General features: G+C 61.3%; 1 protein-coding gene across 1 annotated transcript; it reads left to right on the top strand.

The window, feature by feature from the left end:
- Window positions 1-270: 270 nt before the first annotated feature.
- LOC140690636 (uncharacterized) lies at window positions 271-21,741 on the top strand. Its single transcript, XM_072952521.1, has 5 exons — window positions 271-379; window positions 7,847-7,973; window positions 13,703-13,895; window positions 20,188-21,134; window positions 21,351-21,741. The coding sequence occupies exons 3-5, from the start codon at window positions 13,826-13,828 to the stop codon at window positions 21,468-21,470; spliced, it is 1,137 nt and encodes a 378-aa protein (XP_072808622.1). The 5' UTR covers window positions 271-379; window positions 7,847-7,973; window positions 13,703-13,825; the 3' UTR covers window positions 21,471-21,741.
- The last annotated feature ends 1,002 nt before the right edge of the window (window positions 21,742-22,743 follow it).

Raw genomic sequence — 22,743 nt, 5'->3', positions numbered from 1 at the left:
CTGGAGTGTGCAGGTAAACTAGACATGGCTGATACATGGACAGTGAGTGCAAAGTTAGAAAGCCTCTGGGTTTTCCCTCTTTAGGGAGGGAGAGGGAGGCTCAGCATAGGTCCTTGAGCTTCCGCGAGAAAAGTGGCTCTCAGTCCAGGTCGGCTGCGGGCGCCTCTGGGGTTGTCACACCTGAGGGGCCCTCTGTGGACGGGTCCTGTGTTCTTGGCACTGACGTGGATTTTCCTCCTCCTCTTCCCCAAGGGGCGGTAGAGGCTCGGGGGGCAGCTTCCAGCCGATCACGGCCATCCTGCTGCCCTCATGCACGCTGGCCCTGCACGCCCGGCAGCTGGACGTCAGGCTGCAGCTGGACTACGTCTCCGCCTCGCAGGTAAGAGGAGCCCCGCTGCTTCCCTGGGGGCCGGCAAGGGGGTCCCTCGGGAGGGGTTTCGGTTGGGGGCTCCTGGCTAGACGCCGCAGCCGTGTGAGTGGCACCGTTGGGGTGAAGGAGGCTGGTGCCAGGGACAGGGCAGGCCCAGGAGTGTGCAGGCCCAGGAGTGTGCATGCCCAGGAGTGTGCAGGCATAGGAGGGAGCAGGCCCAGTAGTGTGCAGGCCAAGTAGAGTGCAGGCCCTGAAGTTTGCAGGCCCAGCTGTGTGCAGACAGAGGAGTGTGCAGGCCAAGGAGGGTGCAGGCCCAGGGGTGTACAGGCCCAGGAGTGTGCAGGCCCAGGCGTGTGCAGACTCCGGAGTGTGCAGAGACAGGAGTGTTCAGGCCCAGAATTGTACAGGCCTAGGGCTGTGCAGGCCCAGCAGTGTTCAGACCCAGGAGTGTGCAAAATCAGGAGTACACAGGCCCAGGTGTGTTCAGGCTCAAGATTGTGCATGTCCTGGAGTGTGCAGGCCCATGAGTGTGCAATCCAGGAGTGTGCAGGCCCAGTAGTGTGCAAGCCAGGGCCAGAGAAGGCCCATGCCAGGGAAGGCCCAGGAGTGTACAGATCCAGGATTGTGTAGGCCCAGGAGTGTGCATGCCCAGGAGTGCCCAGATGAGGGGTTTGAGGCCGTGGTGGGATGTACTTCACGGGCATAAATAGCGTAAAGAGCATAAAACTACATGGTAGTGATGGTCGGACAGCATGGGAATGCACTTAATGTTCCTGAAATGCACAATTTAAAAGGGAAAAAAATCTGTATTTTATTAAAGGAAGTGGAAAATGGAAAAATACAGGATGCCATAAATGATGTAAAACAAATAAACTAAACTAAAGAAAAACAAAACAAAAGCAAATTCAGGGGTAGGGAAGTCAACTTCGGGTAGGGGAGGGGATTTATGGTGGGATTTTGGAGAAGGTGTAGGAGGGTGCAGAGGGGGCAGAGCCCTAGGGGGTGATGATGCCTGAAATGGTTCTCCACTGCCCAGCGGCCCAGGTGCAGGTGCAGGAACTGCAGGCTTCTCAGGAGCAGCAAGATCAGCAGGAGCGGCAGGCTCTTCAGGAGTGGCAAGATCAGCAGGAGCGGCAGGCTCTTCAGGAGCGGCGGGCTCTTCAGGAATGGCAGGCTCTTCAGGAGCTGCAGGCTCTTCAGGAGCGGCTAGATGAGCAGGAATGGCAGGCTCTTCAGGAGCTGCAGGCTCTTCAGGAATGGCAGGCTCTTCAGGAGCTGCAGGCTCCTCAGGAGCGGCTAGATCAGCAGGAATGGCGGGCTCTTCAGGAGCGGCTAGATCAGCAGGAATGGCGGGCTCTTCAGGAGCAGCTAGATCAGCAGGAATGGCGGGCTCTTCAGGAGCAGCTAGATCAGCAGGAGCGTCAGGCTCATCAGGATCGGTGGGCTCTTCAGGAGCGGCAGGCTCTTCAGGAGTGGCAAGATCAGCAGGAACAGCAGGTTCTTCAGGAGTGGCTAGATCAGCAGGAATGGCGGGCTCTTCAGGAGCGGCTAGATCAGCAGGAACGGCAGGCGCTTCAGGAGCGGCGGGCTCTTCAGGAGCGGCGGGCTCTTCAGGAATGGCAGGCTCTTCAGGAGCTGCAGGCTCCTCAGGAGCGGCTAGATCAGCAGGAATGGCGGGCTCTTCAGGAGCAGCTAGATCAGCAGGAGCGTCAGGCTCTTCAGGATCGGTGGGCTCTTCAGGAGCGGCAGGCTCTTCAGGAGCCGTGGGCTCTTCAGGAGCGGCGGGCTCTTCAGGAGCGGCTAGATCAGGAGGAGAGGCAGGCTCTTCAGGAGCTGCAGGTTGTTCAAGAGCGGCAAGATCAGCAGGAGCGGCAGGCTCTTCAGGAGCGGCTAGATGAGCAGGAGCAGCAGGCTCTTCAGGAGCTGCAGGCAAGATCCTGGGGAGAGACCTGGGCGATGTCTGGGCAGGAGGCTGTGGTGGTGGGGAGCCCTTCATACCCAGACTCTTCCGGAGCCTGTGCTGGCCTTCCACAGTGTGGCACACCAGCCCCTCACTTGGGGAGCTGGCATGAGTGTCCTGGTTCCCCGGATCCTGCGGTGTCTGGCTCTGCAATGACAGTGACCGGCAGCCGGCCCGGCCCGCAGGTCTCAGAGCCCTGCCTGGCCAGGACCACTCCTGCTTCTGCCCCACTCGACCGTCTGCTGCCTGATCAGACTGGGACCTTGGTCATCTCAGTCACCCGGGAGGCAAGAGACACACCCTAGGGCATGGGCGCCACCTCGGGCAGCAGGGCCCTGCCCCAGTTCTCCACATCCCAGCCAGCCCGCTTGGACCCAGGTTGGTGACGTGATCGGCCCCCCAGGCCTCTGACCCTTCCTCAGCCTGCTCTTGCTTGAGGCAGGACCCCCCCAACATGACTGCCCCACCGCCACCAGTCAGGAAGGGGCTGTGGGGCCACCCTGGTGGGGTCTGAGTGGTGGCCCGGCCTGGGCGGGCCTGCCCTGGGCCTCCCTGTGTTACCTTTCGGTCCCTCTGGCCAAAAGGCCAGAGGCGCCTGGGGTGAGACCCGACCCACTGTCGGCACTGTTGGCAAAGGCCGTTGCTGCGGGCTTTCCGCGGGCCGCGACCTCGGGATCTTGGGATGCAACAAAACATGTCTGAGCTGAGCTGAGTTCACCAGCCAAATCAGTTGAGAAGTGTCCTTCTCTACACAGCGGGTGCCTGGTGACCTGGGTCCCAAGTTCTGTTGGGCTCTGTTGCCAGGGAAGTGAGGTCACTTCCTGGGGTCCCCTTCCCCAAGCTTCCTCCTTACACAAAGCTCCCCAAGGGCCTTTTTGGGCTGTTGATGGCTCACTTCCCACCCCATGCCATGTCCACCCAGTGACACCAACTCGGCCCCTCCTATAGCCCTGGGGAGGCCTGGATGCAGCCAGGGTCACAGCTCTGATGACACAGCTGGCTTCAGACCCGGCTCCCCCGCCAGCAGTGCTGTCACCCTGGACAAGCCACCTGCTTCTCAGGGTCTCCCCAATCCCCCATCGGCGCAGTGGGGATCATCTGGACCCGGCTTCCTAGGAGAGCCATCATGTCTCTAGAACCACAAACACCTACTGCACCTGTCACCTCTGTGGGCTGGCATCACAGGGAGCTCATGCACAGACTCAGCAAAGGAAGGGCCCCACAGAGGGCTGGTGTGCAGGCCCAGGTGTGTGCAGGCACACGTAGGAGCAGGCCCAGTAGTGTGCAGGCCCAAGAGTGTGCAGGGGTAGGAGTGTGCAGACAGAGGAGTGCGCAGGACAAGGAGGGTGCAGGCCCAGGAGTGTGCAGGCCCTGGAGAGGACAATCCCTGGAACGTGCAGGCCCAGGACTGTGCAGACCAAGCAGTGTGCACCCCCAGGAGTGTGCAGGGCCAGGAGTGTGCAGGCACATGTGGGAGCAGCCCCAGTAGTGTGCAGACCCAGGAGTGTGCAGGCCGTGGAGTGTGCAGGCAAAGGAGGGTGCAGGCCCAGTCCAGGGCAGGTCCAGGAGTGTTCAGGCCCAGGAGTGTGCAGACACCGGAGTGTGCAGAGACAGGAGTGTGCAGGCCCAGGGCTGTGCAGACCCAGCAGTGTGCAGGCCCAGGAGTGTGCAGTCCCTGTACTGTGCAGAACCAGGGGACGTCAGGCCCCAGAGTGTGCAGGCCCAAGAAAGGGCAGGTCCAAGGGTGTTCAGGCGCAGGAATGGGGAGTCCCAGGACCGTGCCCACCAAGCAGAGGGCAGGCCCAGGCGTGTGCATGCCCAGGAGTGTGCAGGCACAGGAGGCAGCAGACCGAGGAGTGTGCAGACCCAGGTGTGTGCAGGCACAAGTGGGAGCAGTCCCAGTAGTGTGCAGGCCCAGAGTGTGCAGGTGCAGGATAGGGCCGGCCGAATTGGGGGCAGGCCCAGGAATTGGAAGGCGCAGGAGTGTGCAGGGCCAGAAGTGTGCTGTCCCAAGAGTGTGCAGTGCCAATAGTGTTCAGGCCCAGGAGTGTTCAGGACCAGGAGTTTGTAGGCCGAGGAGTATGTAGTCACAGGAGGGAGCAGGTACAGGAGTGTGGAAGCCCAGGAGTGTACAGGCCAATGTTCGTGCAGGCCCAGGTGTGCACAGGTCCAGGAGAGTGCATGCCCTGGTGTGTGCAGTCCCAGGAGTCTGCAGGCCCTGGGTTGTGCAGGCCCAGGAGTGTGTAGGTACAGGAGGGAGGAGGCCCAGGAGTTTGCAGGCAAGGAGTGTGTAAGGATAGATGCGTACAGGCCCTGGAGTGTGCAGGCCCTTGAGTGTGCACACGAGGGATTGTGCGAGCCCAGGAGAGGGCAGGCCCAGCAGTGTGCAGGCCCAGGAGTGTGCAGACACAGGAGGGATCAGTCACAGGAGTGTGCAGGTCCAGGAGTGTACAGGCCCAGGTGTGTTTAGGCCCAACATTGTGCAGGTCCAGGAGTGTGCAGGCCCAGGAGTGTGCAGACAGAGGAGTGTGCAGGCCAAGGAGGGTGCAGGCCCAGGCCAGGGAAGGCCCAGGAGTGTACAGGTCCAGGAGTGTGCAGGAGCAGGAGTGTGCAGACACTGGAGTGTGCAGAGACAGGAGTGTGCAGGCCCAGGAGTGTGCCGGCACAGGTGGGAACAGGGCTAGGAGTGTGCAGGCATAGATGGGAGCAGGCCCAGGAGTGTACAAGCCCAGGTTTATGCAGGTCCAAGTGTGCGCAGGTCCAGGAGTGTGAAGGCCCAGGTGTCTGCTGTTCCAGGAGTGTGCAGGTCCTGAAGTTTGCAGGCCCAGGAGTGTACAAGCCCAGGTTCATGCAGGCCCGAGTGTTCGCAGGTCCAGGAGTATGAAGGCCCAGGTGTCTGCTGTCCCAGGAGTGTGCAGGTCCTGAAGATTGCAGGCCCAGGAGTGTGCAGACAAAGGTGTGTGCAGGCCAAGGAGGGTGTAGGTCCTGGAGTGTACAGGCCCAGGAGTGTGCAGGCCAAGGCGTGTGCAGACTCCGCAGTGTGCAGAGACAGGATTGTGCAGGCCCAAGATTGTACAGGCCTTGGGCTGTGCAGCCCAGCAGTGTTCAGGCCCAGGAGTGTGCAAAATCAGGATTATACAGGCCCAGGTGTGTTCAGGCTAAACATTGTGCATGTCTTGGAGTGTGCAGGCCTATGAGTGTGCAATCCAGGTGTGTGCGGGCCCAACAGTGTGCAAGCCTAGGCCAGAGAAGGCCCATGCAGGGAAGGCCCAGGAGTGTACAGATCCAGGAGTGTGCATGCCCAGGAGTGTGCAGGCACAGGAGGGAGCAGGCCGAGGAGTGTGCAGTGCCAGGTGTGTGCAGGCACAAGTGGGAGCAGGCCCAGTAGTGTGAAGGCCCAAGAATGTGCAGGTCCTGGAGAGGGCCGGCCGAATAGGGGGCAGGCCCAGGAGAGGGAAGGCCCAGGAGTTTGCAGGCTCTGGAATGTGCACACGAGGATTTGTGCGGACCCAGGAGAGGGCAGGCCCAGGAGTGAGCAGACAGAGGAGTGTACAGGCCCAGGAGTGTGCAGGACCAGGAGTGTGCAGACACTGGAGTGTGCAGAGACAGGAGTGTGCAGTCCTAGGATTGTGACGGCACAGGAGGGACAGGCGAAGAAGTGTGTCGGCATAGGTGGGAGCAGGCCCAGTAGTGTGCAGGCACAGGTGGTAGTAGGCTAATGAGTGTGAAAGCCAAGGAGTGTGCAGACACCGGAGTGTGCAGAGACAGGGGAGTTCATATCCTGGAGTCTACAGGCCGAGGAGTGTGCAGGCCCAGGTGTGTGCAGGCACAAGTGGGAGCAGGCCCAGTAGTGTGAAGGCCCAAGGATGTACAGGTCCAGAAGAGGGCCGGCCGAATTTGGGGCAGGCCCAGGAGAGGGAAGTCCCAGGAGTGTGCAGGACCTGGAGTGTGCAGACACAGGAGGGATCAGTCACAGGTGTGTGCAGGTCCAGGGGTATACAGGCCCAGGTGTGTGCAGGCCCAACATTTTGTAGGTCCAGGAGAGGGCAGGCCCAGGAGTGTGCAGACAGTGGAGTGTGCAGGAAAAGGAATACGCAGGCCCAGGCCAGGGCAGGCCCAGGAGTGTACAGGCCCATGTGTGTGCAGGCCCTGGAGTTTGCAGGCCAAGGAGTGTGCAGGCCCAGGAGTGTGCAGACAGAGGAGTGCACAGGACAAGGAAGGTGCAGGCCAAGGAATGTGCAGACCCTGGAGAGGACAATCCCTGGAATGTGCAGGCCCAGGAGTGTGCAGACCAAGCAGTGTGCACCCCCAGGAGTGTGCAGGGCAAGGAGTGTGCAGGCCCAGGAGTGTGCAGGCACAAGTGGGAGCAGCCCCAGTAGTGTGCAGACCCAGGAGTGTGCAGGCCTTGGAGTGTGCAGGCCCAGGAGGGTGCAAGCCCAGTCCAGGGCAGGTCCAGGAGTGTACAGGCCCAGGAGTGTGCAGACACCGGAGTGTGCAGAGACAGGAGTGTGCGGCCCACGGCTGTGCATACCCAGCAGTGTGCAGGCCCAGGAGTGTTCAGTCCCTGTAGTGTCTGGAACCAGGGGACGTCAGGCCCCAGAGTGTGCAGGCCCAAGAAAGGGCAGGCCCAAGGGTGTTCAGGCGCAGGAATGGGGAGTCCCATGACCATACCCACCAAGCAGAGGGCAGGCCCAGGCGTGTACATGCCTAGGAGTGTGCCGGCACAGGAGGGAGTACGCTCAGGAGTGTGCAGGCCAAGGAGTGTGCAGACCGGAGTGTGCAGAGACAGGAGAGTGCAGGCCCAGTATTGTACAGGCCTAGGGCTGTGTATTTCAATCCGTGTGTAGCCCCAGGAGTGTGCCGGCACAGATGGGAACAAGCCTAGCTGTGCACAGGCATAAGTGGTAACAGGCCCAGGAGTGTACAAGCCCAGGTTCATGCAGGCCGAGGTGTGCGCAGGTCCAGGAGTGTGTAGGCCCAGGTGTGTGCTGTCCCAGGAGTGTGCGGGCCTAGGAGAACACAGGCTCTGGAGTGTGCAGGCCCAGGAGTGTGGAGGTCCATGAGAGGGCCGGGCGAATTGGAGGCAGGCCCAGGAGAGGGAAGGCCCATGAGTGTGCAGGCCCTGAGTGTGCACTCGAGGGATTGTGCGGGCCCAGGAGAGGGCAGGCCCTGGGTGGTGCAGGCCCAGGAGTGTGTAGGTACAGGAGGGAGGAGGCCCAGGAGTTTGCAGGCAAGGAGTGTGTAAGGATAGATGCGTACAGGCCCTGGAGTGTGCAGGTAAACTAGACATGGCTGATACATGGACAGTGAGTGCAAAGTTAGAAAGCCTCTGGGTTTTCCCTCTTTAGGGAGGGAGAGGGAGGCTCAGCATAGGTCCTTGAGCTTCCGCGAGAAAAGTGGCTCTCAGCCCAGGTCGGCTGCGGGCGCCTCTGGGGTTGTCACACCTGAGGGGCCCTCTGTGGACGGGTCCTGTGTTCTTGGCACTGACGTGGATTTTCCTCCTCCTCTTCCCCAAGGGGCGGTAGAGGCTCCGGGGGCAGCTTCCAGCCGATCACGGCCATCCTGCTGCCCTCATGCACGCTGGCCCTGCACGCCCGGCAGCTGGACGTCAGGCTGCAGCTGGACTACGTCTCCGCCTCGCAGGTAAGAGGAGCCCCGCTGCTTCCCTGGGGGCCGGCAAGGGAGTCCCTCGGGAGGGGTTTCGGTTGGGGGCTCCTGGCTAGATGCCGCAGCCGTGTGAGTGGCACCGTTGGGGTGAAGGAGGCTGGTGCCAGGGACAGGTCAGGCCCAGGAGTGTGCAGGCCCAGGAGTGTGCATGCCCAGGAGTGTGCAGGCATAGGAGGGAGCAGGCCCAGTAGTGTGCAGGCCAAGTAGAGTGCAGGCCCTGAAGTTTGCAGGCCCAGCTGTGTGCAGACAGAGGAGTGTGCAGGCCAAGGAGGGTGCAGGCCCAGGGGTGTACAGGCCCAGGAGTGTGCAGGCCCAGGCGTGTGCAGACTCCGGAGTGTGCAGAGACAGGAGTGTGCAGGCCCAGGATTGTACAGGCCTAGGGCTGTGCAGGCCCAGCAGTGTTCAGGCCCAGGAGTGTGCAAAATCAGGAGTATACAGGCCCAGGTGTGTTCAGGCTCAAGATTGTGCAAGTCCTGGAGTGTGCAGGCCCATGAGTGTGCAATCCAGGAGTGTGCGGGCCCAGTAGTGTGCAAGCCAGGACCAGAGAAGGCCCATTTCAGGGAAGGCCCAGGAGTGTACATATCCAGGGGTGTGCAGGACCAGGAGTGTGCAGACACTGGAGTGTGCAGAGACAGGAGTGTGCAGTCCCAGGATTGTGACGGCACAGGAGGGACAGGCGAAGAAGTGTGTCGGCATAGGTGGGAGCAGGCCCAGTAGTGTGCAGGCACAGGTGGTAGTAGGCTAATGAGTGTGAAAGCCAAGGAGTGTGCAGACACCGGAGTGTGCAGAGACAGGGGAGTTCATATCCTGGAGTCTACAGGCCGAGGAGTGTGCAGGCCCAGGTGTGTGCAGGCACAAGTGGGAGCAGGCCCAGTAGTGTGAAGGCCCAAGGATGTACAGGTCCAGGAGAGGGCCGGCCGAATTTGGGGCAGGCCCAGGAGAGGGAAGTCCCAGGAGTGTGCAGGACCTGGAGTGTGCAGACACAGGAGGGATCAGTCACAGGTGTGTGCAGGTCCAGGGGTATACAGGCCCAGGTGTGTGCAGGCCCAACATTTTGTAGGTCCAGGAGAGGGCAGGCCCAGGAGTGTGCAGACAGTGGAGTGTGCAGGAAAAGGAATACGCAGGCCCAGGCCAGGGCAGGCCCAGGAGTGTACAGGCCCATGTGTGTGCAGGCCCTGGAGTTTGCAGGCCAAGGAGTGTGCAGGCCCAGGAGTGTGCAGACAGAGGAGTGCACAGGACAAGGAAGGTGCAGGCCAAGGAATGTGCAGACCCTGGAGAGGACAATCCCTGGAATGTGCAGGCCCAGGAGTGTGCAGACCAAGCAGTGTGCACCCCCAGGAGTGTGCAGGGCAAGGAGTGTGCAGGCCCAGGAGTGTGCAGGCACAAGTGGGAGCAGCCCCAGTAGTGTGCAGACCCAGGAGTGTGCAGGCCTTGGAGTGTGCAGGCCCAGGAGGGTGCAAGCCCAGTCCAGGGCAGGTCCAGGAGTGTACAGGCCCAGGAGTGTGCAGACACCGGAGTGTGCAGAGACAGGAGTGTGCGGCCCACGGCTGTGCATACCCAGCAGTGTGCAGGCCCAGGAGTGTTCAGTCCCTGTAGTGTCTGGAACCAGGGGACGTCAGGCCCCAGAGTGTGCAGGCCCAAGAAAGGGCAGGCCCAAGGGTGTTCAGGCGCAGGAATGGGGAGTCCCATGACCATACCCACCAAGCAGAGGGCAGGCCCAGGCGTGTACATGCCTAGGAGTGTGCCGGCACAGGAGGGAGTACGCTCAGGAGTGTGCAGGCCAAGGAGTGTGCAGACCGGAGTGTGCAGAGACAGGAGAGTGCAGGCCCAGTATTGTACAGGCCTAGGGCTGTGTATTTCAATCCGTGTGTAGCCCCAGGAGTGTGCCGGCACAGATGGGAACAAGCCTAGCTGTGCACAGGCATAAGTGGTAACAGGCCCAGGAGTGTACAAGCCCAGGTTCATGCAGGCCGAGGTGTGCGCAGGTCCAGGAGTGTGTAGGCCCAGGTGTGTGCTGTCCCAGGAGTGTGCGGGCCTAGGAGAACACAGGCTCTGGAGTGTGCAGGCCCAGGAGTGTGGAGGTCCATGAGAGGGCCGGGCGAATTGGAGGCAGGCCCAGGAGAGGGAAGGCCCATGAGTGTGCAGGCCCTGAGTGTGCACTCGAGGGATTGTGCGGGCCCAGGAGAGGGCAGGCCCTGGGTGGTGCAGGCCCAGGAGTGTGTAGGTACAGGAGGGAGGAGGCCCAGGAGTTTGCAGGCAAGGAGTGTGTAAGGATAGATGCGTACAGGCCCTGGAGTGTGCAGGTAAACTAGACATGGCTGATACATGGACAGTGAGTGCAAAGTTAGAAAGCCTCTGGGTTTTCCCTCTTTAGGGAGGGAGAGGGAGGCTCAGCATAGGTCCTTGAGCTTCCGCGAGAAAAGTGGCTCTCAGCCCAGGTCGGCTGCGGGCGCCTCTGGGGTTGTCACACCTGAGGGGCCCTCTGTGGACGGGTCCTGTGTTCTTGGCACTGACGTGGATTTTCCTCCTCCTCTTCCCCAAGGGGCGGTAGAGGCTCGGGGGGCAGCTTCCAGCCGATCACGGCCATCCTGCTGCCCTCATGCACGCTGGCCCTGCACGCCCGGCAGCTGGACGTCAGGCTGCAGCTGGACTACGTCTCCGCCTCGCAGGTAAGAGGAGCCCCGCTGCTTCCCTGGGGGCCGGCAAGGGGGTCCCTCGGGAGGGGTTTCGGTTGGGGGCTCCTGGCTAGACGCCGCAGCCTTGTGAGTGGCACCGTTGGGGTGAAGGAGGCTGGTGCCAGGGACAGGGCAGGCCCAGGAGTGTGCAGGCCCAGGAGTGTGCATGCCCAGGAGTGTGCAGGCATAGGAGGGAGCAGGCCCAGTAGTGTGCAGGCCAAGTAGAGTGCAGGCCCTGAAGTTTGCAGGCCCAGCTGTGTGCAGACAGAGGAGTGTGCAGGCCAAGGAGGGTGCAGGCCCAGGGGTGTACAGGCCCAGGAGTGTGCAGGCCCAGGCGTGTGCAGACTCCGGAGTGTGCAGAGACAGGAGTGTGCAGGCCCAGAATTGTACAGGCCTAGGGCTGTGCAGGCCCAGCAGTGTTCAGGCCCAGGAGTGTGCAAAATCAGGAGTACACAGGCCCAGGTGTGTTCAGGCTCAAGATTGTGCATGTCCTGGAGTGTGCAGGCCCATGAGTGTGCAATCCAGGAGTGTGCAGGCCCAGTAGTGTGCAAGCCAGGGCCAGAGAAGGCCCATGCCAGGGAAGGCCCAGGAGTGTACAGATCCAGGATTGTGTAGGCCCAGGAGTGTGCATGCCCAGGAGTGTCCAGATGAGGGGTTTGAGACCGTGGTGGGATGTACTTCACGGGCATAAATAGCGTAAAAAGCATAAAACTACATGGTAGTGATGGTCGGACAGCATGGGAATGCACTTAATGTTCCTGAAATGCACAATTTAAAAGGGAAAAAAATCTGTATTTTATTAAAGGAAGTGGAAAATGGAAAAATACAGGATGCCATAAATGATGTAAAACAAATAAGCTAAACTAAAGAAAAACAAAACAAAAGCAAATTCAGGGGTAGGGAAGTCAACTTCGGGTAGGGGAGGGGATTTATGGTGGGATTTTGGAGAAGGTGTAGGAGGGTGCAGAGGGGGCAGAGCCCTAGGGGGTGATGATGCCTGAAATGGTTCTCCACTGCCCAGCGGCCCAGGTGCAGGTGCAGGAACTGCAGGCTTCTCAGGAGCAGCAAGATCAGCAGGAGCGGCAGGCTCTTCAGGAGTGGCAAGATCAGCAGGAGCGGCAGGCTCTTCAGGAGCGGCGGGCTCTTCAGGAATGGCAGGCTCTTCAGGAGCTGCAGGCTCTTCAGGAGCGGCTAGATGAGCAGGAATGGCAGGCTCTTCAGGAGCTGCAGGCTCTTCAGGAATGGCAGGCTCTTCAGGAGCTGCAGGCTCCTCAGGAGCGGCTAGATCAGCAGGAATGGCGGGCTCTTCAGGAGCAGCTAGATCAGCAGGAGCGTCAGGCTCTTCAGGATCGGTGGGCTCTTCAGGAGCGGCAGGCTCTTCAGGAGTGGCAAGATCAGCAGGAGCGGCAGGCTCTTCCGGAGCTGCAGGCTCTTCAGGAGCGGCTAGATCAGCAGGAACAGCAGGTTCTTCAGGAGTGGCTAGATCAGCAGGAATGGCGGGCTCTTCAGGAGCGGCTAGATCAGCAGGAACGGCAGGCGCTTCAGGAGCGGCGGGCTCTTCAGGAGTGGCGGGCTCTTCAGGAATGGCAGGCTCTTCAGGAGCTGCAGGCTCTTCAGGAGCGGCTAGATGAGCAGGAATGGCAGGCTCTTCAGGAGCTGCAGGCTCTTCAGGAATGGCAGGCTCTTCAGGAGCTGCAGGCTCCTCAGGAGCGGCTAGATCAGCAGGAATGGCGGGCTCTTCAGGAGCGGCTAGATCAGCAGGAATGGCGGGCTCTTCAGGAGCAGCTAGATCAGCAGGAATGGCGGGCTCTTCAGGAGCAGCTAGATCAGCAGGAGCGTCAGGCTCTTCAGGATCGGTGGGCTCTTCAGGAGCGGCAGGCTCTTCAGGAGTGGCAAGATCAGCAGGAGCGGCAGGCTCTTCAGGAGCTGCAGGCTCTTCAGGAGCGGCTAGATCAGCAGGAACAGCAGGTTCTTCAGGAGTGGCTAGATCAGCAGGAATGGCGGGCTCTTCAGGAGCGGCTAGATCAGCAGGAACGGCAGGCGCTTCAGGAGCGGCGGGCTCTTCAGGAGCGGCGGGCTCTTCAGGAGCGGCGGGCTCTTCAGGAATGGCAGGCTCTTCAGGAGCTGCAGGCTCCTTAGGAGCGGCTAGATCAGCAGGAATGGCGGGCTCTTCAGGAGCAGCTAGATCAGCAGGAATGGCGGGCTCTTCAGGAGCAGCTAGATCAGCAGGAGCGTCAGGCTCTTCAGGATCGGTGGGCTCTTCAGGAGCGGCAGGCTCTTCAGGAGTGGCAAGATCAGCAGGAGCGGCAGGCTCTTCAGGAGCTGCAGGCTCTTCAGGAGCGGCTAGATCAGCAGGAACAGCAGGTTCTTCAGGAGTGGCTAGATCAGCAGGAATGGCGGGCTCTTCAGGAGCGGCTAGATCAGCAGGAACGGCAGGCGCTTCAGGAGCGGCGGGCTCTTCAGGAGCGGCGGGCTCTTCAGGAGCGGCGGGCTCTTCAGGAATGGCAGGCTCTTCAGGAGCTGCAGGCTCCTTAGGAGCGGCTAGATCAGCAGGAATGGCGGGCTCTTCAGGAGCAGCTAGATCAGCAGGAGCGTCAGGCTCTTCAGGATCGGTGGGCTCTTCAGGAGCGGCAGGCTCTTCAGGAGCCGTGGGCTCTTCAGGAGCGGCGGGCTCTTCAGGAGCGGCTAGATCAGGAGGAGAGGCAGGCTCTTCAGGAGCTGCAGGTTGTTCAAGAGCGGCAAGATCAGCAGGAGCGGCAGGCTCTTCAGGAGCGGCTAGATGAGCAGGAGCAGCAGGCTCTTCAGGAGCTGCAGGCAAGATCCTGGGGAGAGACCTGGGCGATGTCTGGGCAGGAGGCTGTGGTGGTGGGGAGCCCTTCATACCCAGACTCTTCCGGAGCCTGTGCTGGCCTTCCACAGTGTGGCACACCAGCCCCTCACTTGGGGAGCTGGCATGAGTGTGCTGGTTCCCCGGATCCTGCGGTGTCTGGCTCTGCAATGACAGTGACCGGCAGCCGGCCCGGCCCGCAGGTCTCAGAGCCCTGCCTGGCCAGGACCACTCCTGCTTCTGCCCCACTCGACCGTCTGCTGCCTGATCAGACTGGGACCTTGGTCATCTCAGTCACCCGGGAGGCAAGAGACACACCCTAGGGCATGGGCGCCACCTCGGGCAGCAGGGCCCTGCCCCGGTTCTCCACATCCCAGCCAGCCCGCTTGGACCCAGGTTGGTGACGTGATCGGCCCCCCAGGCCTCTGACCCTTCCTCAGCCTGCTCTTGCTTGAGGCAGGACCCCCCCAACATGACTGCCCCACCGCCACCAGTCAGGAAGGGGCTGTGGGGCCACCCGGGTGGGGTCTGAGTGGTGGCCCGGCCTGGGCGGGCCTGCCCTGGGCCTCCCTGTGTTACCTTTCGGTCCCTCTGGCCAAAAGGCCAGAGGCGCCTGGGGTGAGACCCGACCCACTGTCGGCACTGTTGGCAAAGGCCGTTGCTGCGGGCTTTCCGCGGGCCGCGACCTCGGGATCTTGGGATGCAACAAAACATATCTGAGCTGAGCTGAGTTCACCAGCCAAGTCAGTTGAGAAGTGTCCTTCTCTACACAGCGGGTGCCTGGTGACCTGGGTCCCAAGTTGTGTTGGGCTCTGTTGCCAGGGAAGTGAGGTCACTTCCTGGGGTCCCCTTCCCCAAGCTTCCTCCTTACACAAAGCTCCCCAAGGGCCTTTTTGGGCTGTTGATGGCTCACTTCCCACCCCATGCCATGTCCACCCAGTGACACCAACTCGGCCCCTCCTATAGCCCTGGGGAGGCCTGGATGCAGCCAGGGTCACAGCTCTGATGACACAGCTGGCTTCAGACCCGGCTCCCCCGCCAGCAGTGCTGTCACCCTGGACAAGCCACCTGCTTCTCAGGGTCTCCCCAATCCCCCATCGGCGCAGTGGGGATCATCTGGACCCGGCTTCCTAGGAGAGCCATCATGTCTCTAGAACCACAAACACCTACTGCACCTGTCACCTCTGTGGGCTGGCATCACAGGGAGCTCATGCACAGACTCAGCAAAGGAAGGGCCCCACAGAGGGCTGGTGTGCAGGCCCAGGTGTGTGCAGGCACACGTAGGAGCAGGCCCAGTAGTGTGCAGGCCCAAGAGTGTGCAGGGGTAGGAGTGTGCAGACAGAGGAGTGCGCAGGACAAGGAGGGTGCAGGCCCAGGAGTGTGCAGGCCCTGGAGAGGACAATCCCTGGAACGTGCAGGCCCAGGACTGTGCAGACCAAGCAGTGTGCACCCCCAGGAGTGTGCAGGGCCAGGAGTGTGCAGGCACATGTGGGAGCAGCCCCAGTAGTGTGCAGACCCAGGAGTGTGCAGGCCGTGGAGTGTGCAGGCAAAGGAGGGTGCAGGCCCAGTCCAGGGCAGGTCCAGGAGTGTTCAGGCCCAGGAGTGTGCAGACACCGGAGTGTGCAGAGACAGGAGTGTGCAGGCCCAGGGCTGTGCAGACCCAGCAGTGTGCAGGCCCAGGAGTGTGCAGTCCCTGTACTGTGCAGAACCAGGGGACGTCAGGCCCCAGAGTGTGCAGGCCCAAGAAAGGGCAGGTCCAAGGGTGTTCAGGCGCAGGAATGGGGAGTCCCAGGACCGTGCCCACCAAGCAGAGGGCAGGCCCAGGTGTGTGCATGCCCAGGAGTGTGCAGGCACAGGAGGCAGCAGACCGAGGAGTGTGCAGACCCAGGTGTGTGCAGGCACAAGTGGGAGCAGTCCCAGTAGTGTGCAGGCCCAGAGTGTGCAGGTGCAGGATAGGGCCGGCCGAATTGGGGGCAGGCCCAGGAATTGGAAGGCGCAGGAGTGTGCAGGGCCAGAAGTGTGCTGTCCCAAGAGTGTGCAGTGCCAATAGTGTTCAGGCCCAGGAGTGTTCAGGACCAGGAGTTTGTAGGCCGAGGAGTATGTAGTCACAGGAGGGAGCAGGTACAGGAGTGTGGAAGCCCAGGAGTGTACAGGCCAATGTTCGTGCAGGCCCAGGTGTGCACAGGTCCAGGAGAGTGCATGCCCTGGTGTGTGCAGTCCCAGGAGTCTGCAGGCCCTGGGTTGTGCAGGCCCAGGAGTGTGTAGGTACAGGAGGGAGGAGGCCCAGGAGTTTGCAGGCAAGGAGTGTGTAAGGATAGATGCGTACAGGCCCTGGAGTGTGCAGGCCCTTGAGTGTGCACACGAGGGATTGTGCGAGCCCAGGAGAGGGCAGGCCCAGCAGTGTGCAGGCCCAGGAGTGTGCAGACACAGGAGGGATCAGTCACAGGAGTGTGCAGGTCCAGGAGTGTACAGGCCCAGGTGTGTTTAGGCCCAACATTGTGCAGGTCCAGGAGTGTGCAGGCCCAGGAGTGTGCAGACAGAGGAGTGTGCAGGCCAAGGAGGGTGCAGGCCCAGGCCAGGGAAGGCCCAGGAGTGTGCAGGAGCAGGAGTGTGCAGACACTGGAGTGTGCAGAGACAGGAGTGTGCAGGCCCAGGAGTGTGCCGGCACAGGTGGGAACAGGGCTAGGAGTGTGCAGGCATAGATGGGAGCAGGCCCAGGAGTGTACAAGCCCAGGTTTATGCAGGTCCAAGTGTGCGCAGGTCCAGGAGTGTGAAGGCCCAGGTGTCTGCTGTCCCAGGAGTGTGCAGGTCCTGAAGTTTGCAGGCCCAGGAGTGTACAAGCCCAGGTTCATGCAGGCCCGAGTGTTCGCAGGTCCAGGAGTATGAAGGCCCAGGTGTCTGCTGTCCCAGGAGTGTGCAGGTCCTGAAGATTGCAGGCCCAGGAGTGTGCAGACAAAGGTGTGTGCAGGCCAAGGAGGGTGTAGGTCCTGGAGTGTACAGGCCCAGGAGTGTGCAGGCCAAGGCGTGTGCAGACTCCGCAGTGTGCAGAGACAGGATTGTGCAGGCCCAAGATTGTACAGGCCTTGGGCTGTGCAGCCCAGCAGTGTTCAGGCCCAGGAGTGTGCAAAATCAGGATTATACAGGCCCAGGTGTGTTCAGGCTAAACATTGTGCATGTCTTGGAGTGTGCAGGCCTATGAGTGTGCAATCCAGGTGTGTGCGGGCCCAACAGTGTGCAAGCCTAGGCCAGAGAAGGCCCATGCAGGGAAGGCCCAGGAGTGTACAGATCCAGGAGTGTGCAGGCCCAGGAGTGTGCATGCCCAGGAGTGTGCAGGCACAGGAGGGAGCAGGCCGAGGAGTGTGCAGTGCCAGGTGTGTGCAGGCACAAGTGGGAGCAGGCCCAGTAGTGTGAAGGCCCAAGAATGTGCAGGTCCTGGAGAGGGCCGGCCGAATAGGGGGCAGGCCCAGGAGAGGGAAGGCCCAGGAGTTTGCAGGCTCTGGAATGTGCACACGAGGATTTGTGCGGACCCAGGAGAGGGCAGGCCCAGGAGTGAGCAGACAGAGGAGTGTACAGGCCCAGGAGTGTGCAGGACCAGGAGTGTGCAGACACTGGAGTGTGCAGAGACAGGAGTGTGCAGTCCTAGGATTGTGACGGCACAGGAGGGACAGGCGAAGAAGTGTGTCGGCATAGGTGGGAGCAGGCCCAGTAGTGTGCAGGCACAGGTGGTAGTAGGCTAATGAGTGTGAAAGCCAAGGAGTGTGCAGACACCGGAGTGTGCAGAGACAGGGGAGTTCATATCCTGGAGTCTACAGGCCGAGGAGTGTGCAGGCCCAGGTGTGTGCAGGCACAAGTGGGAGCAGGCCCAGTAGTGTGAAGGCCCAAGGATGTACAGGTCCAGAAGAGGGCCGGCCGAATTTGGGGCAGGCCCAGGAGAGGGAAGTCCCAGGAGTGTGCAGGACCTGGAGTGTGCAGACACAGGAGGGATCAGTCACAGGTGTGTGCAGGTCCAGGGGTATACAGGCCCAGGTGTGTGCAGGCCCAACATTTTGTAGGTCCAGGAGAGGGCAGGCCCAGGAGTGTGCAGACAGTGGAGTGTGCAGGAAAAGGAATACGCAGGCCCAGGCCAGGGCAGGCCCAGGAGTGTACAGGCCCATGTGTGTGCAGGCCCTGGAGTTTGCAGGCCAAGGAGTGTGCAGGCCCAGGAGTGTGCAGACAGAGGAGTGCACAGGACAAGGAAGGTGCAGGCCAAGGAATGTGCAGACCCTGGAGAGGACAATCCCTGGAATGTGCAGGCCCAGGAGTGTGCAGACCAAGCAGTGTGCACCCCCAGGAGTGTGCAGGGCAAGGAGTGTGCAGGCCCAGGAGTGTGCAGGCACAAGTGGGAGCAGCCCCAGTAGTGTGCAGACCCAGGAGTGTGCAGGCCTTGGAGTGTGCAGGCCCAGGAGGGTGCAAGCCCAGTCCAGGGCAGGTCCAGGAGTGTACAGGCCCAGGAGTGTGCAGACACCGGAGTGTGCAGAGACAGGAGTGTGCGGCCCACGGCTGTGCATACCCAGCAGTGTGCAGGCCCAGGAGTGTTCAGTCCCTGTAGTGTCTGGAACCAGGGGACGTCAGGCCCCAGAGTGTGCAGGCCCAAGAAAGGGCAGGCCCAAGGGTGTTCAGGCGCAGGAATGGGGAGTCCCATGACCATACCCACCAAGCAGAGGGCAGGCCCAGGCGTGTACATGCCTAGGAGTGTGCCGGCACAGGAGGGAGTACGCTCAGGAGTGTGCAGGCCAAGGAGTGTGCAGACCGGAGTGTGCAGAGACAGGAGAGTGCAGGCCCAGTATTGTACAGGCCTAGGGCTGTGTATTTCAATCCGTGTGTAGCCCCAGGAGTGTGCCGGCACAGATGGGAACAAGCCTAGCTGTGCACAGGCATAAGTGGTAACAGGCCCAGGAGTGTACAAGCCCAGGTTCATGCAGGCCGAGGTGTGCGCAGGTCCAGGAGTGTGTAGGCCCAGGTGTGTGCTGTCCCAGGAGTGTGCGGGCCTAGGAGAACACAGGCTCTGGAGTGTGCAGGCCCAGGAGTGTGGAGGTCCATGAGAGGGCCGGGCGAATTGGAGGCAGGCCCAGGAGAGGGAAGGCCCATGAGTGTGCAGGCCCTGAGTGTGCACTCGAGGGATTGTGCGGGCCCAGGAGAGGGCAGGCCCTGGGTGGTGCAGGCCCAGGAGTGTGTAGGTACAGGAGGGAGGAGGCCCAGGAGTTTGCAGGCAAGGAGTGTGTAAGGATAGATGCGTACAGGCCCTGGAGTGTGCAGGTAAACTAGACATGGCTGATACATGGACAGTGAGTGCAAAGTTAGAAAGCCTCTGGGTTTTCCCTCTTTAGGGAGGGAGAGGGAGGCTCAGCATAGGTCCTTGAGCTTCCGCGAGAAAAGTGGCTCTCAGTCCAGGTCGGCTGCGGGCGCCTCTGGGGTTGTCACACCTGAGGGGCCCTCTGTGGACGGGTCCTGTGTTCTTGGCACTGACGTGGATTTTCCTCCTCCTCTTCCCCAAGGGGCGGTAGAGGCTCGGGGGGCAGCTTCCAGCCGATCACGGCCATCCTGCTGCCCTCATGCACGCTGGCCCTGCACGCCCGGCAGCTGGACGTCAGGCTGCAGCTGGACTACGTCTCCGCCTCGCAGGTAAGAGGAGCCCCGCTGCTTCCCTGGGGGCCGGCAAGGGTGTCCCTCGGGAGGGGTTTCGGTTGGGGGCTCCTGGCTAGACGCCGCAGCCGTGTGAGTGGCACCGTTGGGGTGAAGGAGGCTGGTGCCAGGGACAGGGCAGGCCCAGGAGTGTGCAGGCCCAGGAGTGTGCATGCCCAGGAGTGTGCAGGCATAGGAGGGAGCAGGCCCAGTAGTGTGCAGGCCAAGTAGAGTGCAGGCCCTGAAGTTTGCAGGCCCAGCTGTGTGCAGACAGAGGAGTGTGCAGGCCAAGGAGGGTGCAGGCCCAGGGGTGTACAGGCCCAGGAGTGTGCAGGCCCAGGCGTGTGCAGACTCCGGAGTGTGCAGAGACAGGAGTGTGCAGGCCCAGAATTGTACAGGCCTAGGGCTGTGCAGGCCCAGCAGTGTTCAGGCCCAGGAGTGTGCAAAATCAGGAGTACACAGGCCCAGGTGTGTTCAGGCTCAAGATTGTGCATGTCCTGGAGTGTGCAGGCCCATGAGTGTGCAATCCAGGAGTGTGCAGGCCCAGTAGTGTGCAAGCCAGGGCCAGAGAAGGCCCATGCCAGGGAAGGCCCAGGAGTGTACAGATCCAGGATTGTGTAGGCCCAGGAGTGTGCATGCCCAGGAGTGCCCAGATGAGGGGTTTGAGGCCGTGGTGGGATGTACTTCACGGGCATAAATAGCGTAAAGAGCATAAAACTACATGGTAGTGATGGTCGGACAGCATGGGAATGCACTTAATGTTCCTGAAATGCACAATTTAAAAGGGAAAAAAATCTGTATTTTATTAAAGGAAGTGGAAAATGGAAAAATACAGGATGCCATAAATGATGTAAAACAAATAAACTAAACTAAAGAAAAACAAAACAAAAGCAAATTCAGGGGTAGGGAAGTCAACTTCGGGTAGGGGAGGGGATTTATGGTGGGATTTTGGAGAAGGTGTAGGAGGGTGCAGAGGGGGCAGAGCCCTAGGGGGTGATGATGCCTGAAATGGTTCTCCACTGCCCAGCGGCCCAGGTGCAGGTGCAGGAACTGCAGGCTTCTCAGGAGCAGCAAGATCAGCAGGAGCGGCAGGCTCTTCAGGAGTGGCAAGATCAGCAGGAGCGGCAGGCTCTTCAGGAGCGGCGGGCTCTTCAGGAATGGCAGGCTCTTCAGGAGCTGCAGGCTCTTCAGGAGCGGCTAGATGAGCAGGAATGGCAGGCTCTTCAGGAGCTGCAGGCTCTTCAGGAATGGCAGGCTCTTCAGGAGCTGCAGGCTCCTCAGGAGCGGCTAGATCAGCAGGAATGGCGGGCTCTTCAGGAGCGGCTAGATCAGCAGGAATGGCGGGCTCTTCAGGAGCAGCTAGATCAGCAGGAATGGCGGGCTCTTCAGGAGCAGCTAGATCAGCAGGAGCGTCAGGCTCTTCAGGATCGGTGGGCTCTTCAGGAGCGGCAGGCTCTTCAGGAGTGGCAAGATCAGCAGGAGCGGCAGGCTCTTCAGGAGCTGCAGGCTCTTCAGGAGCGGCTAGATCAGCAGGAACAGCAGGTTCTTCAGGAGTGGCTAGATCAGCAGGAATGGCGGGCTCTTCAGGAGCGGCTAGATCAGCAGGAACGGCAGGCGCTTCAGGAGCGGCGGGCTCTTCAGGAGCGGCGGGCTCTTCAGGAATGGCAGGCTCTTCAGGAGCTGCAGGCTCCTCAGGAGCGGCTAGATCAGCAGGAATGGCGGGCTCTTCAGGAGCAGCTAGATCAGCAGGAGCGTCAGGCTCTTCAGGATCGGTGGGCTCTTCAGGAGCGGCAGGCTCTTCAGGAGCCGTGGGCTCTTCAGGAGCGGCGGGCTCTTCAGGAGCGGCTAGATCAGGAGGAGAGGCAGGCTCTTCAGGAGCTGCAGGTTGTTCAAGAGCGGCAAGATCAGCAGGAGCGGCAGGCTCTTCAGGAGCGGCTAGATGAGCAGGAGCAGCAGGCTCTTCAGGAGCTGCAGGCAAGATCCTGGGGAGAGACCTGGGCGATGTCTGGGCAGGAGGCTGTGGTGGTGGGGAGCCCTTCATACCCAGACTCTTCCGGAGCCTGTGCTGGCCTTCCACAGTGTGGCACACCAGCCCCTCACTTGGGGAGCTGGCATGAGTGTCCTGGTTCCCTGGATCCTGCGGTGTCTGGCTCTGCAATGACAGTGACCGGCAGCCGGCCCGGCCCGCAGGTCTCAGAGCCCTGCCTGGCCAGGACCACTCCTGCTTCTGCCCCACTCGACCGTCTGCTGCCTGATCAGACTGGGACCTTGGTCATCTCAGTCACCCGGGAGGCAAGAGACACACCCTAGGGCATGGGCGCCACCTCGGGCAGCAGGGCCCTGCCCCGGTTCTCCACATCCCAGCCAGCCCGCTTGGACCCAGGTTGGTGACGTGATCGGCCCCCCAGGCCTCTGACCCTTCCTCAGCCTGCTCTTGCTTGAGGCAGGACCCCCCCAACATGACTGCCCCACCGCCACCAGTCAGGAAGGGGCTGTGGGGCCACCCGGGTGGGGTCTGAGTGGTGGCCCGGCCTGGGCGGGCCTGCCCTGGGCCTCCCTGTGTTACCTTTCGGTCCCTCTGGCCAAAAGGCCAGAGGCGCCTGGGGTGAGACCCGACCCACTGTCGGCACTGTTGGCAAAGGCCGTTGCTGCGGGCTTTCCGCGGGCCGCGACCTCGGGATCTTGGGATGCAACAAAACATGTCTGAGCTGAGCTGAGTTCACCAGCCAAGTCAGTTGAGAAGTGTCCTTCTCTACACAGCGGGTGCCTGGTGACCTGGGTCCCAAGTTGTGTTGGGCTCTGTTGCCAGGGAAGTGAGGTCACTTCCTGGGGTCCCCTTCCCCAAGCTTCCTCCTTACACAAAGCTCCCCAAGGGCCTTTTTGGGCTGTTGATGGCTCACTTCCCACCCCATGCCATGTCCACCCAGTGACACCAACTCGGCCCCTCCTATAGCCCTGGGGAGGCCTGGATGCAGCCAGGGTCACAGCTCTGATGACACAGCTGGCTTCAGACCCGGCTCCCCCGCCAGCAGTGCTGTCACCCTGGACAAGCCACCTGCTTCTCAGGGTCTCCCCAATCCCCCATCGGCGCAGTGGGGATCATCTGGACCCGGCTTCCTAGGAGAGCCATCATGTCTCTAGAACCACAAACACCTACTGCACCTGTCACCTCTGTGGGCTGGCATCACAGGGAGCTCATGCACAGACTCAGCAAAGGAAGGGCCCCACAGAGGGCTGGTGTGCAGGCCCAGGTGTGTGCAGGCACACGTAGGAGCAGGCCCAGTAGTGTGCAGGCCCAAGAGTGTGCAGGGGTAGGAGTGTGCAGACAGAGGAGTGCGCAGGACAAGGAGGGTGCAGGCCCAGGAGTGTGCAGGCCCTGGAGAGGACAATCCCTGGAACGTGCAGGCCCAGGACTGTGCAGACCAAGCAGTGTGCACCCCCAGGAGTGTGCAGGGCCAGGAGTGTGCAGGCACATGTGGGAGCAGCCCCAGTAGTGTGCAGACCCAGGAGTGTGCAGGCCGTGGAGTGTGCAGGCAAAGGAGGGTGCAGGCCCAGTCCAGGGCAGGTCCAGGAGTGTTCAGGC

This window comes from Vicugna pacos, chromosome 31 (genome assembly GCF_048564905.1).
Source record: "Vicugna pacos chromosome 31, VicPac4, whole genome shotgun sequence".
Classification (NCBI taxonomy): domain Eukaryota; kingdom Metazoa; phylum Chordata; class Mammalia; order Artiodactyla; family Camelidae; genus Vicugna; species Vicugna pacos.
The sequence above is the reverse complement of the archived record's forward strand: the minus strand, read 5'-3'. Positions and strand labels throughout refer to the sequence as shown.